Source organism: Pelecanus crispus, chromosome 15 (genome assembly GCF_030463565.1).
Source record: "Pelecanus crispus isolate bPelCri1 chromosome 15, bPelCri1.pri, whole genome shotgun sequence".
NCBI lineage: Eukaryota > Metazoa > Chordata > Aves > Pelecaniformes > Pelecanidae > Pelecanus > Pelecanus crispus.
In genome coordinates, this window is record NC_134657.1 from 7,925,981 (window position 1) to 7,944,250 (window position 18,270).

The window sequence follows — 18,270 nt, forward strand, 5'->3', positions numbered from 1 at the left end:
GCCCTCTGAAGAAAAGATGAGGTGAAAGATAGTTTTTGAAGAGGTTTTTATTCCCAGGCTTTCCTTACTTGATGATGCAAGTGAATGCATTCATGACTTATGGTCTCAAACTATAAATCATACTTACAACAAAATAAAGTAACCACACAAACTAGATCCTGCCCCTCCTGTTGCAGCTGAAGAGGTAGAGGTAATACATCTCCACCTCAGTGATGGAAATGAGATAGCTAAATGCATTCACAAGATCCATGCTTTCATGGAGAAGGGTCCACAGGCAAGAATTTATTGGTAAATGCAAGCATAGAACTATTAATGCCACAGGAGTAGAGATGTTTATATCAATACCTAAGATTTTTGTTGTTGGTGACTGGTAAAATTTTTGATTGCTCTGAGGGTTAGAGCCTCTTAGAAACATTTCTGGCAGTTCTTAGTACGTATATGCACCTACAGGCTAAGGGAGGTGTAACAAACACACATGTTTCTCTATATTATCTACAAAGTATAGCCCACATCACAGGTGGTACAGATGCTCATGTTCTCTACTTTTCTGAAATAGAATTGTTTAGAAACTCTCACAGCTTCTTGTATTATTTGATTTAAATACTGTCAGTGCCACTAAGTATAGAATTAAATAAAGGTATACCCCTATTTAACTGCAGGAGAGGCACTCCTGTGGTTGGTTCTGAAAATATAAAAAGGTCCCTAGTTTTCTGGTTTCTGATGTACTGAAGGACAACCAAGACAGCAACTGTAGCTAAGACCCAATCCAACAGCCAGACTTCAAGGTAAGTAACCATGATATCATCAAATTTCTAACAAATGTAGAAGCTCAGTAATATTTCTAATTTCACATCACAGATTTGTAAAACTTGTGTAGGTCTGCAGACCATCTTACAGCAAAGCACACGTGCCAGTTCACAGGGGGGAAAAAAAAAATAGATACAAAAAAGTATACTCCAAACAGTTTTGTTTGGCGTTACAAAGAGGCTGAAATAACCTTCCATGAAGTGAACTGTAAACTGTCCCAAGACCACTCCATCCACTATTTAATGTCCTCTGGTTACTAACATGGTATTCTGAGCACGTTCAGTGTACAAGGGAACACAGGGCAAGAAAACTTACAGTTATAAAGGCTGAATAATTTTAATGTCAGATGTTGTCTACCACTCACTCTAAATCTTGTCTTGTTCTTCCCATTGGATTAAGCACCAGCTTCAGGAAGCCAAGGATCAAATGTGATTATTCCCACTGGACCTGTTTTAGTTTTGTTTATAATACCACAGAAAGTAAATCACTAAAAAAAGATAAGGAGCTATGGTGAAAAAAATCAATGAGAGTTTAGATAATGATATGCAGTTGCATATTATTACAGTATGACTCACTCTGTCAAGCACCAGCCAGTGTAGAAAAGGATCTGCTACTGCCTACTTGCTCTTCACTCAATATGAATCCTTATTTTGCAAAAGAGACAAAAACTAAATATTAGAATTCTACAGATCATAAAATATGTTTACTTCTGTAAACAAGGACTTGGAATTTATGTGATGGTTCTATCAGATACAAGAATAGTATATATCATAGCCACATTCATTTCCACTGCAGAAAGGTACTTCACTACACTGCTAGATAGAAGCGGACATCATCCGAGTCTGATCTTAGCGTGAATATCTTCATTAGAAACTCCAGATCCCAATTCCTACTTAAAGCAGAGGAAGACAGCTGAAAAGAGCAAACGCTTGGGATTAGAGCTGTGCCAGGGTGTGTCAAAATGTCGAGAGGGAATTCAGAAATACTGGCGTGGGTGAAGTGCAGGGAATTACTGAGGCTCTTTGTGATCTCCATCCATTGTTTTCTCAATAACAGTTGGATTTAAAGTTGTCTAAGAGACCCTGCTCCAGTTAGCACTGGCTGGTTTTAACCACTCCACCTCTGTCATCTAAAGTTTCTACATAAAAAAAATTAGAAAATAAAATCCCTATAAAAGTAAACATTAGGAAAAGGTGGTTTTTGTTTTTAAGTCTTTAAGGAAAAATCGGAACAACTTCAATGGACTCTGAAGATGTACGAAGGAAGGGTTACACATCCTAGGAACACACACTGCAGCCAAATAAAGCACAGGCTTCTGTCATGCACACTTTCCCTACGCTGACCACCCAGCTTCATTATGTTTTATACCACCAGACGGAGCTGCACTGTTGGTACGTCTAGATACAATTTTCATGAGAACTCAGCATTTTACCATCTTGAATAGTTCATCCTTTTTAAACAGACTTTTTCCTCCCTTATCTATTCTGCCATTTGAAAATCTGTTACATCAAATAAACTTGTCATTTTCCACTTCCAGCTCCACAGATGATTACCTCTCAGGGTCAATCACATCTCACTGCACTAACCTAGGACAAATGCCTTATGAATAATTAAAGTAGGAAAAGAAGATTCTCTTTGTTCTATTTTTATGACAAAACTGACTTGGTTTAAGCCTAGAATCACTTGAATGAGTATTTTGCAGGGCCTGTGTTTCTAAAGGGTGAGTTTTTAGCAGCCAGCTCTCTAAGCAATGAGAAGTTCACCCAGCTTTTATTCACATTTCTATGGCTTGTTTTCCCCATGTGAGTGACATACTGGGTAATTTTACAAATACAGTCTGTGTTACTATCCCATACACACTTTAAAAGTACTCCTTGGAGACTTTTTAGTGTTGACATTTGAAGAAAAAGCTGAGTAGACAGTTTCAGAATGATTCAGCTTTGCCTTCCTCTAACGAACATACTTTGGGCCCTGATTATCAGAGGGGAAGTGCCTTGGCACACCAACTCCTGATCTGGGACCCCACAATTTGTCAATATTTGACAAGAGTTTCAGAATCGCCATGGGAAGTGTGAGCTCAAGCTTTCCTGATTCCACGGAATTGATTTAACCCATAGAGGAATTGATTGCTACATGAGGAAACTTCTCCCTGGTCTGCACTTCAACACTCTTAAATATGCACGGGTTGCAAACCAGCAGGCAGCAAAGGACAGATGCAAACGTGAGGCCCTGTGGTCAGAAGGCCAGAAATCTGCCAGTCGTGTAGCGTCTCCTGTCAGGAAACAGGAACTGCAGACTGTCTGAACAGCGTTTCCTGGAGAGATGGTTTAACACAAGCAGTAAAGCCTGGGACAACATCCAGCCACGTCAGAATCAAGGCCTGCGTTTCCCCAGTCCAAGCGACTGATAGAGCAGGCCCGTGGATTTTGATTTACTGGCGGACCAGGTTTGACAAGAACAGTAAGAACAGACAGCATCCAGTCATGTTTAAAAGACTAGAAGACGACAGAGCAGGAATTTTTTAACTCATCAGGAACACTGGACCAAAGTACTAATATTTAAATCAGCAAAGAACACTGCCAGAAAAAAGCCCATCTGACAGGATGCGAGCAGCTGCCATTCAGGATACAAGATGTCTGCTCCCATCACTGAACATACAGGGAATTTTCATGACAGGGCTATTCAGAGCAGGGGTGACAAGGGAATAGGCTGAGCATCCCTGTTCTAGAACAATGGAGCTGAAATCCATTGTTTATTCTTTCCAAATTTTCTCCATCTCTTCTTCCTCCCTTTCTCATACAACCTTAAACCAGAAAAAAAATATACTTTTCACATACTTTAGGAGAATTACTACACATTGGAATGTAATATAGATAGAAAGTGACCAATTCAACTCAGATCCATTGAGTAGCCTGATGTTTAAAGCAGAAGCAGACTTTCTAAAGATTATATGAAGAGAAGAAAAACAGAGCATCACTATGCAAAAATAGCCAACTGCTGTTAGAACTTGTTCATTACTCGGTTCTTTTATTCCTTCCCCTCAAATCTTAATTCATGGGTACACCTACACTAAAACCAGTGTTAATCATAATACCGCACAGGATCCTGATTTGTTTCAGACCAAGTTACACAGAACTCAGCAAGGGTGACAGGTTTTATTATTCTTTATTTACTCTGCCACTTCCCAGATCATTCTATTTTTAGCTCTTATAGGACATAATTCAATCAGTAATTTTAAGAATGTTTCACAGCTGGTTTAAAACATACACCCCAGGGCACTTAATGGTCAAAACTTAGAATGCCCAACTCGGATCTTTTCTTCTTCTAGCAGTAGAACTTCAGATCTTTTAAAATACATTTAATTCACTAAGAAATTAAAGGCCATGGGGGGCACAAAAAACATTATACTTGGAAGTCTTAACTCTAGGTACTGAGACTGAGAAATCTGTTATCCCTTCCTTCACTTGCCTCCTTCCCCCCAGCTCCATGAGAGGATTCCAATCCCATGGAAGCCCGTTCTATTACCATGACACTTTCCGAGCCAGGACCAGACAACTGTAACTCCTTTTCCCACCTCTACACCCACTCATTATCCAAATACCTCAGATCCATCGGTCTTGTCCACCTTCGTCATCTAACATGCTTCATAAACACGTAAAGTTTTACTCCATCCTCCTTTGCAAAGACACCACTCCTCATCCCTTCATATATCTAATGCACACTCAGGAGCTCACGAGTAAGAAGCTGCAAGCGCCGCCACTAAGACCAAGCAGAGACAAACCGTTCTTCACATATTATCGTTCTCGGTTTATGAAACCTTGCTCTAGAAGTTTGCCAGCAGCTAGGTGAAGCTGCACCATTGGAACCACATCCCAGAATTACCTTTAAGTCAGAATCTTTTCAAAGCCTACAGGAGGAGCTACTATGTTAGTATGATTGCTATAGGTAGGATTACATAAGCCATTTTTATTTGAGTACTGATGCGAGCCCACCCTGAAATTAAAGGCATTCAAAACTCGACGACTTGGCCCAAAGTCAAAGACACAAGAGTTTTGCGCTTCTCACTTTGCATACCCATTTTTCTTCAGTTACAGCTCTCTCAATAACTAAGCATACAAAGACAGAGAGATATTTCAATAATATATTCTAAAGCTTTGTATTTAACAGAAGCACTGCCTGTAATAAGAGGCATTTGCAACTGTTTGCATTTCAAATATATCGCACTACACATTAGCCTCTTGACACAAGAGCTTACTATCTTGGCAGGTATTTTATTGCCAGCAAAGGCATTATCAGCATGGGCGGGAAGCAGTAATTTAACATATGGATAGAGATTAAGGAAAGTAAGACAGATCATGTCTGCATTGATTTTATTATAACTAGACAAAGTCACATATGAAACATCCGTTGGAATAAAAATATACCATGTGAGTGGAAAAAACAGCTATACCATTTGGACTTGGAAAAGACTAAATTTGAATTCCCAAATTTAAGCATTTCCAGCCATGAGCTACTTACCAGTATTCTGCAGTCCAAAAACCCAAAGCTCACAGTTAACGGCTGCTAGTTAAAGTAATGCCACCATCATATTTTCCATACTCACAGCTTTTAAAAACTTCTCCACTGAGGCTGAGAATTTCCATGTTTGGTATGAAACCAAGCCATGGCACTGGAATTTCTCTTGGTCAATGTGAAATGAGGGAAAATCCACTTTTGTTTAGGTCAGAACAAGAGAAAAGACTTTACCCACTAAAAACACAAACCAAAACCCTCAAGTGGATCAATACCAAGTTGTTAAACCAATTGCCTTTCAACACCTCTTGTTTCAGGAATTTGCTTCTGTGGGTATAAAATCCATTTATTTTTTTTCTAGATACAATTCTGCCTTGTGGAGACTTTGCTCTTACTGAGCATTAGAATGACAACTACTTACCCTTCTCAATACCTACAGTAAGGACAGCTAACAATGACAACAGAGCTTATTTGGCCAGATCCTCAAATGGCAATAACACAAGATGTTCCACTCAATTCTTTTCCTATTAAAGGACACAAAAGTTTTAAAAGAAGTTACTAAACATTTTGCTCCGATTTCCTACTTTAGGTGTTACACTCTCTTATGTTCCACAAAGCATTGTTGTGATGCATACCACATGAACTGTACTAGCTACTTTCATTTGGAGTTTGAGTTAAGAGACCTCCCAGCAGTTTTTGATTAGGCTCCCAAGTAGCTCTAGCAATCAAAGAAAGAAATGTCCATCTTAAATAGTTAAGAACAGAAGCAGCAAAACGCCTGCAGCCACTAAGCTCCACATACTTGCCATTCAGTGTTAGCATATATTGCGCATTTACACATACATTTTCAGGTACTGCTGACGACATTTTCCAATAACTAAAATCGTGAGGGATTTAGTTCACCTTGCATCTCTGTTTCTAGCCTTAAAATTAAATCCACATCCTTTCACATGAATACACACTTTCTAACACACTGCATACTCTGCCCAATTAACCATTAAAAATCCAAACAATTTTAAAATACTGAACAATTTGTTTTGGGGCGGCATACACTTCTCATGTTTATTTCGTAACTCAAATCCTGCAAGAAGCAGTTTTGTGGGTTGAACAATAAGCTGCAAAACAGATCAGTCAAAACTCATGTCAAACTGCTTTATTACATCTTAAATAACATTACATTTTAATATAGTATCTATCTTGCATCCAGCTTTCTTGAAGTACACTGACTTTAAAATTAAATACAAAAGGTGAAGAGGGATACAGGGCGTGGAGAAAGCTCTACAGAGTAGTTTCATGAAAGGGAGTAAGAGGGAATTCATCGTTTATGCCAAATCCAGGCCTAACGCACAATTACAGCACATTTTTGTACAGAATGTTGCAGAAAAAACAAAATGGAGAAAAGCTACTACTGCTGCTAGGAAGGAGCATTTCTGGATACAGTGAGAAGATAGGAAAGTTTAACAGAACAATCTGCTGTCCAAACACTGCTGCTTTTAACATTTTATTTGAAAAGAAAGCCAGGAAAACCTGCTCATTACAAAAATGACTCTGATCAGATGCAAAGGACTCATCCTACAAGAGGAACTGGCTGTGAGGAACTGATTTATAAAGAAGATGGTCTAGGTTCCCTCCTCCCACACCCCAGAATCTTTGACAGCGATTGTTTGAACAGGCTGTTTCTTTAAAAAAAAAAAAAAAAGTGACTTATCACGCTACTCCAAAACGTGCATAGCTTTGTACTTGAGTTCTTCATAGATTTATGCACAGAGTAGCAACAATAAATGAATACAGCAACAATGGTTACAGTTTTTAAACAGGTTATTTCTTCAAAGAAAAAACATCTAAGGACTTAGTCCAATATGCACTTTTTAGCATTTCTACAGCATGCGATTCTAAGAGTAAACCCACCCAATATGGCAAACAATCAAAAAAGGTTTTTTTTTTTTTTGTTTAACTTAGAAAGTTCAAGATCATTATTTTCAAAACATTGATTTGTACATCATTTCATACACAAAGAATTGACTCAATACCCAAGTGTAGGATAGGTCTCTTTTGAAAACAGAGATTCCTGGTTGTTGAGACTTATAGGATAGTGTTAGGATATATAAACTGCCCTTCCAAGTGGACAAAACAAACAGATTAAAAAAAATCAGTGTGGTGAAAAAGGGGGGGGGCAGGAGGGACCAAGGATTGCATTTGTTATCCATAAAAGGTGAAAGGATTCTTTAAACAAGCATTCATTACCTTTTACAGCATGTGCTTGGTTACCTTACTGCTTAACATTATCCTATATATGCCAAGTTTTGTGCAACAATTATCTGTGATACTAGAAAACAAAATAAAAAAAATTAGGTACTAAATTTACAGCGTTAACAACCCCCAGGTGCTCTGGGCTAGGACTCCCTTGTTTTGCTCAATTAAATACATAAAGAAATGTATTTAAAAAGGAAACTTGAAAAAAATCCTGCTACAAACATGACTTTAAAATTTGCAAGTGTGTGAGATAAAGTCCTTAACCTCAACTTGGAAACTACAGTGAAAGCTAACTGTTTCACAATTATGCTCAAGTTTATTTTCTGGTCATGCTTTTATGATAGTGTTTCATTTTTAAATTCTCAAGACAAAAAAAAAATGGTCCCAAAAGGAATGCACAATTTCATTTTGCTTACAACACAGAAATTCTTCTTGGAAAGGTAATTGTGCTCTTCATTTCAGCAACAGGAGACGGAAAAGATCTTGCCCTTTGAAGTTGGGGAGGATGGGGGTCCAAGTTAGTATGGTTGGATTGGATATGCTATCATTTTTAATTTTCAACCGTTGGAAACTTCTTCCAGTCATGGAGTCCGCCGCTCTTCTGACACACAGAAAGATTTATTAAGAGTTGCACTTTGATGAACTGCAATCAAGTTTCAAGCTTTGCTCTTGCTACCCACTGAATGCATTTAGCCATTATCTCACCATTTTCAAGAATGCCATTTATTTACCAACCAGATTAAAAAGACCTTACAGTCATCCCTACCAGGAAAATAAAATATGCCCAAAATAGTTCATCACAAAAATGTCATTGCATACATTAAACAAATAGCCTTCTAAAGAAAACAAACTGATTTCACCCTCCACCCCAGTGACTTTCCTGATCTGAACTATAAGCTTGTAGCATCAGTAAACCAGCACTGTTTGGATCTGGAAAAAAGCATTCTGAATACCAAACAAGGACAGCCTTAATTAATTGGATACCTACCTACTTCAGTTCCAGATCTTGAGGAAGCTGTCCCATGATCCTGTTGCCACTGCCATGCCATCATCAGTCACACCTAAGCAACTGACACGGTTATCATGACCAGCAAGGACACCTATAAATAAGAACATGTAACAAACATATTACATTACTTTGATGATTTCATATTTCAGTTCAAGTAACACCGAGGCACGCATGCTTGAATTAGTCAACCTATACATTCAAAAATTCTGAACAAACATCGTTGGAATTTTTAAATGCTTTTGGTTTTATAAGCACAAACTTAGATATAACTGGGTGGGTTCACAAGGGGGTAATTCAGTAAATGCATTATTCCAAAATTTTCCTTGTATATTCCCCACATTATGACCTTGTTTCTTGTGAGTTGGGAAATCACAGCCCTGAAAATTCTGCTGACAATGTCATAGCAATAAACATAGTATAACCATGCATTGCATAGCTCTCAGTATTTCCTCTCCATAGTGATAAAGATCAGCTAGATTCACAAAATTTTTTAATGTGTAAAATCAGAAGTTAAGCTGAATTATGTCATGAACACTAAAGCATTTTTCATCTAATTTTATCTTACTGTGTTTACAACCACTTACAAGACTTAAACTCCTACATACAATCTATTTGTCAATATGGAGATCTGCTACAATTCAATTATAGCACCATTAAAAAAAGAATTGAGACACTAAGCAGAAAAATTAAGGGAGACAACATTTTCCTCCCTTCCCTTTAATTTAACAGTTTTAAGGAGGTAAAAAGAAAACCTAATTATGTTCAAGCTCTTTCCAGTCCACAGCACTGAGCTAAGAGATTCTTGATATACTTAAAATAAATCTTTCTACATCAATTACACTGCTCATAGGACTGTCCTCATCTGTATTTTGGGCTCTTCCCCTCCATTTACTATTCTCCAATACAGAACATGAATTAGGTCAGTTTTGGTTCTTGCACAAACTAGTATGTTTAAAAATTAATATTTTTAACTGTTAATTCAGTGTAAAAATGACTCCTTCATACACAAAGATTCTTGATGTTTGAAGAAGTAACATTTCTGATATACTTTATAAAAGCGGTAATGCAGCGTAAGTAACACCATTAATCTCCAGATCCTATTAAATCCATACAAGTGCCTAAGCCTCAGCACAGAATTGTGCAGCAGAAGCCAAATTCTAAGTGTTGAAGCGGATGGCACAATCTTCAGAAATTCAGTGCAATACGGAAGCCAGCTGCCAGAGCTAACAAGAGTACCTAGGAGTTACCTAGAATTTCCTGTGGAAATAGCATTAATATATCAAAATTCAGTCTACCATCAACATTAGTAAGTGCTGCAATTTGGTAAAACAAAAGAGAGCACCAAAAAGTCTTACACAATTTGAACTGAATACATAACCATAAAGGTGTTTAATATAGAATCAGGCACAATAGAAGTGTCAAATCTGCTCAGCAATCTTAAGGCTCAGTACATTTCAATACGCAGAATACTGGATAAAGTAGTTATTTAAATCAGTTCTAAAAAACTTGGCAATAAAGAATCATACTTCATGAGTACGTGGACCGTAAACCCAGATCAGTATAAAGAATTGTTTCTCATTTCTGCTGGTAAGAAAGATCATCACCTCCTTCTATACTTTTTGTTAATTAAAGTCTTTCAAAGAAAAAATACAGGAAAATCCACATAGTTGTTTCTACAGTACTTAAATACAGCCAATTGTAAACTAACCTAGACATTAATCAAGAGAAATTTCTCAATTTATCTCCATACAGGCTTATATACATATTTATGTTCTCAATAATCAAAGCACAAGAATCTCAGGTTGCAAATCTCAACACACAAAGCTGATGCATTTCAGTACTGAAATAATTGTATTTGGCACAATTAACTTGCAAATAGAGCCAAATGCTATTTTACAATACGTGAACCGTGTGTCCACAGTTTCAACTTCTCAGCACTTATAAAAACTATCATGAATTTTGGAAGGAACAAAGAATAAAATCCAAGTGGTAAAACAAAGTTCCTAGAGACAGAAATTAACAAACCCAATGGAAACTGTCTTGGTCTAGTTCAGGATTATGTGTTAGTTTATATCTTCTCCACCTGCAGTACATCCTCCCCTCAAAGCAATGAGTCAGTTTTCATCAAATAACGTACTTGCACCTAATCTTTCAACTGCATGTGGAAGAATATTCTGCTTGGCTGGTGTTTTTTGTTTGCTTTTAAAACCCACCTAGGATAATTTTAAAAGCCTAGACTACTTCATTTGGTAACAGAGTAAGGCCTTATTCTCATCCCCTGTTCTCATGAGAGTAAGGAAACATTTGTGGCCTAATTTATACCTTTTCTCCTTTTTTCTAATAAAAGTTTTCATTTTAAAGAACCAAAGTTAAATTATCTTAATCTTTGGACCGTAAATTTCATCTTCATTTCCTCAAGACAGCCTCCACCATGTTTGTTGTTTTGCTGGTTGTCTCTACAGGTACAAATATCAGGAAAAATTTTCCTTTATATAAAGAGCAACATTAATGTTGAATTGCTTTGAACAATTCATACATAAACAATGCTATAACATAAGAAAAAAATAGCCCTCCACCCACAAAACCTCATTTTTAATGGCAGTCTTCCTGTTCCCAAGCATCCATTGTTCCCCTCTATCCTCCAGAATTTATCCATTAACATCATTAAGCTACTTTCATCTTTGGTCATCCTAAAACAGGTTATCACAGAGTTTTAAAGTTGAGACAGGGAATGCTAACAGGTCTATGCATATGACAACTCACATTCAGTACGTCACACTGTTTGTAATGTTTAAAACCAAAAAGGTCTACCTGCTCTATCAGCTTTCAGCGTGTCCCAGACATTGCAGTTGAAGTCGTCATAACCAGCTAGGAGGAGACGTCCACTCTTGGAAAATGCTACAGAGGTGATGCCACAGATGATGTTATCGTGTGAATAAACCATAAGTTCCTGATCAGCCCGAAGATCAAAAAGCCTGCACGTAGCATCATCCGAGCCTGTGGCAAATGCATTGCCATTTGGGAAGAACTTTAAGGGGGGGAGAGAGGGGGAGAGGAAAAAAGATACATGATTTCAGACTCAATTCCTCTGTCTCATTGAATACACCATTTTGTACAGACCAAGAGAAAAAAAGAAAGCAGCAAAGAAGATTATACACCTCTCCACTACTGGAATATGGGCAAAAATAGTGAAGTAATTAAGAGCATGTGGAAAAAACACTATTTTAACAGCCACTGTTTCCATTTACCACAATGGATCTGAAGTTGTACAAATTTCAGGTACTTTCCCCAGCTACAAAAAACATTAATTAAAGAAAATAGGCCATAATACTACATCATACAAGTACAGGCTTAAGAGCTGAGACCAGAGAAATATAAAAATATAAATTTCAATCCCATGTCCTCTGTTCAAGTTGATACATACACAGATGGCATTGATGTCCGACTCATGGCCAGTGAAGGTTTGCCGACACATTCCTTCTCTAACATCCCACAGTTTGGCAGAGGCATCACAGGCACCAGAAACAAAACACCGGGCATCAGGAGCAAGAGACAAGCTCATGACATCTCCAGTGTGCCCAGTAAATGTAGTTGTCTGCTGACCAGTTTCTATGTCCCAGAGAGCGCTTCAAAGAATAATTAAAAAGGCAAAAATCAACACATTTGTGCTCCATTAGAAGGTCTAGACAGCAATTTTTGTCTCAACCTGTTCATTTATATCACTGCTAAAAAGTAAAACTCCATAAAAGCATTATAAAAAAAATACTGAGAGTAGAAAACCCAAACATTATCTGTTGAACTATTTGGCTATGTTACAGTATAATTGTGCATGGAAGATTTTAAAAGCCATCTTCAAGTTTAAAATATTAGGGGTTTTAAATTGAAAAAAACAGTGAAAAAAGCTCATGACTGACACTCAGGGCTGTTTATACGCCAAGTTCTTGTGACATGCCAATGACTATTGTCCAGTACTGCTACCAGCTTGATTTAAAGCAGCAGTGGTAAGGCTCCAGCAAAAGCCAAGTCAGCATTTCTCATTTTTAAAAACTCACTGAGTATGCATAACTTTGTGAATTTTGTCTGTCATTTTAAAGCTGCACAACTTTCCCAAGACAGCAAAATCACTACTACAGTAATACTCAAAGAGTATAAAAGGATGAAAGAACACCATCACCTCCCTAACAAGAGATCTAAACATTTAAGGAAGACTAAAGATTTTTAATTTCTGCAATTTCTCAGTAAACCAGACGCATCAGTGGCAGTTCTGCACCAGGCAAATGAGAGATGACTGTACTTTGACACTGTACTTTGGAGCTTGGCTGAACTGAAGTGATGTCAAGGATAAATGGTTATCCAGACAACTGTAGAGTTACTACAGTAACTCCTGAAGCAGCTGTATTCTCTTACAAAGAGCATAATTTTAACAAATGCTGTTTAGGTTTTTGGTCTTTAAAAAAAAAAAAAAAACCAAACCACAAAAACAAACCACCACATATTTAGAAACATTTTTGTATAAAAACCAAACATATATATTCAATAGCTACTCAGAATCAGTGGACTAGTAGATGGGCATTCAAAGAGACTGACGCTGTGTAGGAGAGCTATTCATTAGACAACCTTTGCTATAAGAACTGCTGCTTCAGAGAGCTGTAATGCTTTTAAGAATTAGATGTAATAGAAATATCTATGAAAAAAGATTGAGGTCTTTTTTTGTTCAGAAGCTAGTATTATTAAGACTACACCTACATTCTCCTCAAAAAACCCATCTACTGTCACTGCAGAATATTTTCTAGGAGCCCTTCTGAATAGCAACATAAACTAAATTCTGTATTAGAAAAATCCAAATATGACTCTAAGTAATAAATACTGAATACTAAACAACTTTGAGAAAAGTCATTAGTCTAATACACTTATTTCTGAAAGCCAAATAGTTATAGTAAAAAAAATTTCCCATTCCATCTTAACACAGAGAATTAGGTTAGGCTCTTCAGAACATGGGCATAACTAAACAGCCAAAGCTAACAAACTTGAAAGACCAAGTCTTCCATTACTAGTAAAAACGTGACATACGAACAATAATTAATCACATTTAGCCTTCTGGATGACTATTAGGTTTAAGAAGAATAAAGTTTCCTTCAATAATCAAGTATAGCTGTGAAAAGTCATTGCTAGCAATCATGTCAAAATTTTACTGCTTACCAAGTGGTGTCACCAGAGCTGGTAACAATTTGATTATCATCCAAGAAACGACAGCATGACAAGTATCCTGAAAACAAAACAAAAAGTTGATGAATAAGACCAGAGATTACTCTTCACATTGCATACTGGCTTGCTCATATGTTGCTTCCTCCTCTCCTGAAGATGAGGCAAGAACTACTATATAAGCCTAAAATACAACACAGACAAATTTTATATAGGAGCCTCCAACATTCTGGGCAAAACGTATTTTGGCTCTTTACGGACCATGCCCAATTCAGCCACTACACTAGCACCGTGATACACTGGTATCACAGCAAGTCGACCTAAACAAAGATGTCTGTAACACAAAAGAAAATAAACTAAGCAGCTTAACCAAATAGGGTAGACACTGTTTTGGAAATACCTTACCAATTTTTCTTTTGGTAGAGAGAGGGGAGAGGAGGACGGCGAAAAGAAAGAGGGAGTAGTGAGGCAAAAGCATGGAATCCACTGGCCAAGCTGAAGAGAAGTATAGGTTAACCCTGCACCGTACACCCTAAACTTTCTAAGAAAGTTGATCTGTAGGTCACTGCATCCAGGAGCAACAAATGCTTACAACCTCAACTGTATCATACGACTATTGAGAAAAAATAAACTACCTTCTCGGTCAGTACAAAGAACAGAGCATATACGTTGGATGTTTCCCACCAGTGGCATCAAAGAATTTCATCTGAATGCTCTGAAGCGTCTTTGTACTGAAGTACCACAAGCCAAACTATCAACGCAACAACTCTGATTGCAAAATTAGTCTGTCCTGCCGGCCACCTCTGCCTCACAAAGCACAACCATCTTCTGAAAACCCAAACTACAGCGAAACATGAAAACCTGCCAACACCAGCTTCCAGCCTATAGGCTCTGTTCAATTCTGCAACAGAAAAGCAGCTCATCGAAACTGTTCAAGAAGATTCCACACAAACTGCTCAGGTGTACTCTTTTGATGTCCCTTGCATTACAGCAAAATTCTGCTTTTCATGTTATGTAAAAACCCATGTTTTCCCAGCTATACAGTTTATAACCGTAAAGACCATTAAGCAGCTAGAATATCATAGAAATAACGCTCTCTCTATTGCTAAAATATTTTTCAGTATTTTGATACACACACAGGGCCACACACTGGAAACCAAAGCTCCCCATGTCCAAACATCATTCCAATTTTCCCGGTGTCCTGGAGGGCAGGAGGGAGGCAGGGGAAGAATAGAAGACTGCCTTCTTACAAATCACTTTACTGGTCACATCAGAAACGCTATTTGACGGTCAAATCAACACTGCATTCTCTCACCCTTCACTACACCCACAGGGCACACAATTTCTCTAAATTACAGAAATCATGCTTTGCAAGAAAAACAGCCGAAAGAAAATTAAATAGCATTGAGTGTACTTTAACTCACATTTAACTTTTTCTGTATAAAAATTCATTAAGGTGTAACTATTCAGTTCCAAGTAACCTTATTTTCCTTCAAATGAACAGTTTTTATACCATTTTCTTTACTCTGTATGGTTAGAGGCTTGATCAGGCAGAAAACCAGCAAGACACAGAGCCCACCTGACATTTTCTCTAAAGAACTGCTAGAGGTTTTCTCTGGAGCCAAGCTGACAGCCTCTAGAGCAATCTACCTTTGTTTTGCTGTGTTTTGGATTACACTCTTTGTGGAAACAAAAAGACCATAAGGATGATGTGCAGCTTTAGGAGAAATGGCTAATTACAGTCCATTCCCTTTCTCAGACTGTTTAAGCTATTACTGATTCCACAAGAATGTGGAAGACTACTGATGTGTGTGACAGGCTCAGTACTATGCTAGTACTTTACAAGATACCAGAGTGCCTACTAAATAGCCAGTGTTTCAATTTTCAATGGAGTTCAAGAAACCACCCACCTGGCTTTCCTCTGAAAAATTTCCAAACCCATTCACAAAAAAATAAAAATACAATCTGTCCATTATCAGACAATATACAAAAGCAGTTCACATTTTCTAGGTTATAAGAAGCTCATCTCTGTTAACTGTACATTCTTTAGGAAGCGAGAATATCTTCAGCCACTGAATTTGCTTTTAAAGGTACTTTGTGACACTGAGTCTCTTGGTTTGTTCAGAATAAAAAATTTTCAACTCATGCCCCGCACTTAAAACACTAGCTTTTAAGCACCATGAGGGACTTTGTTGCTTCAAAAACTCTAACACCTGTGTTTCTACAATCTTCTTACCTAACAAGACAAATTTTGCTTCATCTGTCACTAAGAGAACTTTGCAGCTACAGTTTATACCCTAATTCACCAGGCAAAGCCTACAAGTCTACCTGTCTCTTCTCACCAGTCACAAGACAGTCCACGTTAGAAACAGAAGGCAAAAATTAAGCTACTGTATTTTGGGGAGAAGGCAGACAAGGAGAAACAGAAGAGGAAGCAATGAGAACTCAAACCTCTGCAACTAAAGAATAGCTCCATCAGAAGACAGCCGTCTTGCTTATGAAAAGTTAAAATACATTCTCATTACACTTCTTTTGTTCAAAGAGTATCATCCTTAAATTTTTTTTTAAAAAGGAGGGAGAAAGAGCCATTTAAAAAGCGGGCAGTATGCAGCTAAGGTCCTGCCCAAGAAATAGAGGTGCACAATGAAGTATATCTTTTTAAATAGGAAATTATATTTAAAAGATTTTTTTAAAATATCTTCACCATGTGCTTAAGTAACTTAGATCATTCCGAACAGGCACTCACCTGTGTGACCAGCTAGTTCACGGCTGACACGTACATTCCCTTCACGAGTTTTCAAGTTATAAATGGAACAGATGTTATCAAGACCACCACAAGCCACATAATTTCCAGAAGGAGCATATGCACAAGTCATGACCCAAGATGAACGCAGGGGAATAGCATGCACCTGAAACCGATACATTAATAAATTTCATCTGCAAAACAACTGATCCAATAATTTAGCATCAGGAAGTTTTTCACCTGCGTCTCAAGGTATACATCATCTTTTTGTCAAAAGGACAAGAAGAAAACAGTGGGGAAAAAAAAAAAGTCTTTGGCTGTTTGAGTATCAAACTATTTTGAGGGCAAGTTGCATATATAGCTCGTCAGACCAAGTAATGACATAATTAAAACCTCAGATTTGCCTTTCCTGAATCCAGTTTAATCAGCAATTTTGGTAAAAACTAAATTATTTCATTTCAGTGCTCTGATTACTATTGGTTTATTATAGGTTCAGGCAAATATTGACTTCCAAGTACAGTCAGCAAAACTGCCAATTCCAGGCTTAGATGCTATGCTATGAATGAACAAGTAAGGAAATCGCTATTTTCACTGCATTTAAATCCTTCTTTGGAAACCCACTGCAAGCAATCAAGCTTCACATTTAAATAACTACCCCACGTTTCCTTGTCATTCCGTGCTCAAATACCTTTATTTTAAAAATTATTGAAGCTAAACCTGTTCTGTCTTGTTAACTTGTTGCATTCATCCTTCAAATTTGTTCCTAACATCTTTAAGAAAGGGGATCATATCCTTATACATATTGTGAGATTTCATGCAATATTAACAATCTTCCTGCATTTCTTAAGTAAACAGTAAAGATTACTGATTGTTCCTCTGCTGCTACAATAATCAGTGATCCTGCAGCAATGAGCAGTTCAAAGAACAATACCCTGCACTAAAACCACAACCAGCTCATTTTTGGAAGTCTTCTACCAAGGAACTCATTGGAATATTCACCTTGAGCCATTTTATTTTATCATTAGGAAAAGATCATATTTATGACACCTGTGTTACTTCCAATGTGTGCTGCAACTGCCAAGAGAACATCTGCAGACTACCATTCAAGTATATTTGCATTAACTGCTTCTGGGTGCTACCTAGTCAAATTAAATACTGTTTCAACACCAAGCTATTTGTTACCTATAATTCCAGACTGTTTGTGGTTTGGGTTTTTTTGGGGGGTTGGTTTGTTTGGGGTTTTTTTATTTCTTTTGGGGGTGGGGGCACATGTGTGTTTTTAACTCAATTGCTATTTCACTGAATCAATACTGCCAAGAGGTATGGGGGAAGGATGTTTTTGCAGCTGAAGAGTTCTATTTCTGATTCTAGTAATAATTTTACCAGTCTAGTAATGAACTCTGATTCCATTCCCCCCAGATAAGAAAGCTGCTCTCTGCCTCTTGATGATGCCATGGATTAATTAGCATTCATATAAGAATTGAAGATACTAATATAGAAATCATGGTCTACAGTGATTATTTTACCATCTTATCTTTCAGTTTTTAACAGTAATTTAGATCATATTTACCTGCAGGCTGGGGTCAAAGGAGGAGGATGAAGGCAAAAAAGGGAGGGTTTATTTTTATTTTGCAAACAGTATTATTACTCTTTACTAAAGTTATGGATTCATTAGTTTCACAACTGGGATTCAACAATAACCCCAGCTTTAGGATTTGCTGCTGCAGTTGTTTGTTTCTGCTTC

General features: G+C 37.4%; 1 protein-coding gene across 2 annotated transcripts in view; it reads right to left on the minus strand.

The window, feature by feature from the left end:
• Window positions 1-8,134: 8,134 nt before the first annotated feature.
• The window catches only part of GNB1 (G protein subunit beta 1), a 42,938-nt gene continuing 32,802 nt past the window's right edge, over window positions 8,135-18,270 (minus strand). Inside the window, exons 8-13 of one of the 2 annotated variants that reach the window (XM_075721445.1) lie at window positions 16,530-16,692; window positions 13,781-13,847; window positions 12,006-12,207; window positions 11,393-11,609; window positions 8,561-8,672; window positions 8,135-8,170 (exon numbers count right to left, since the gene is read on the minus strand). In XM_075721445.1, coding sequence (XP_075577560.1) covers window positions 8,566-8,672; window positions 11,393-11,609; window positions 12,006-12,207; window positions 13,781-13,847; window positions 16,530-16,692 — 756 coding nt within the window. In that variant the 3' untranslated portion in view covers window positions 8,135-8,170; window positions 8,561-8,565. Of the gene's footprint in view, window positions 8,174-8,560; window positions 8,673-11,392; window positions 11,610-12,005; window positions 12,208-13,780; window positions 13,848-16,529; window positions 16,693-18,270 lie in introns of both variants that reach the window. The other variant, XM_075721444.1, reaches the window with a different exon arrangement.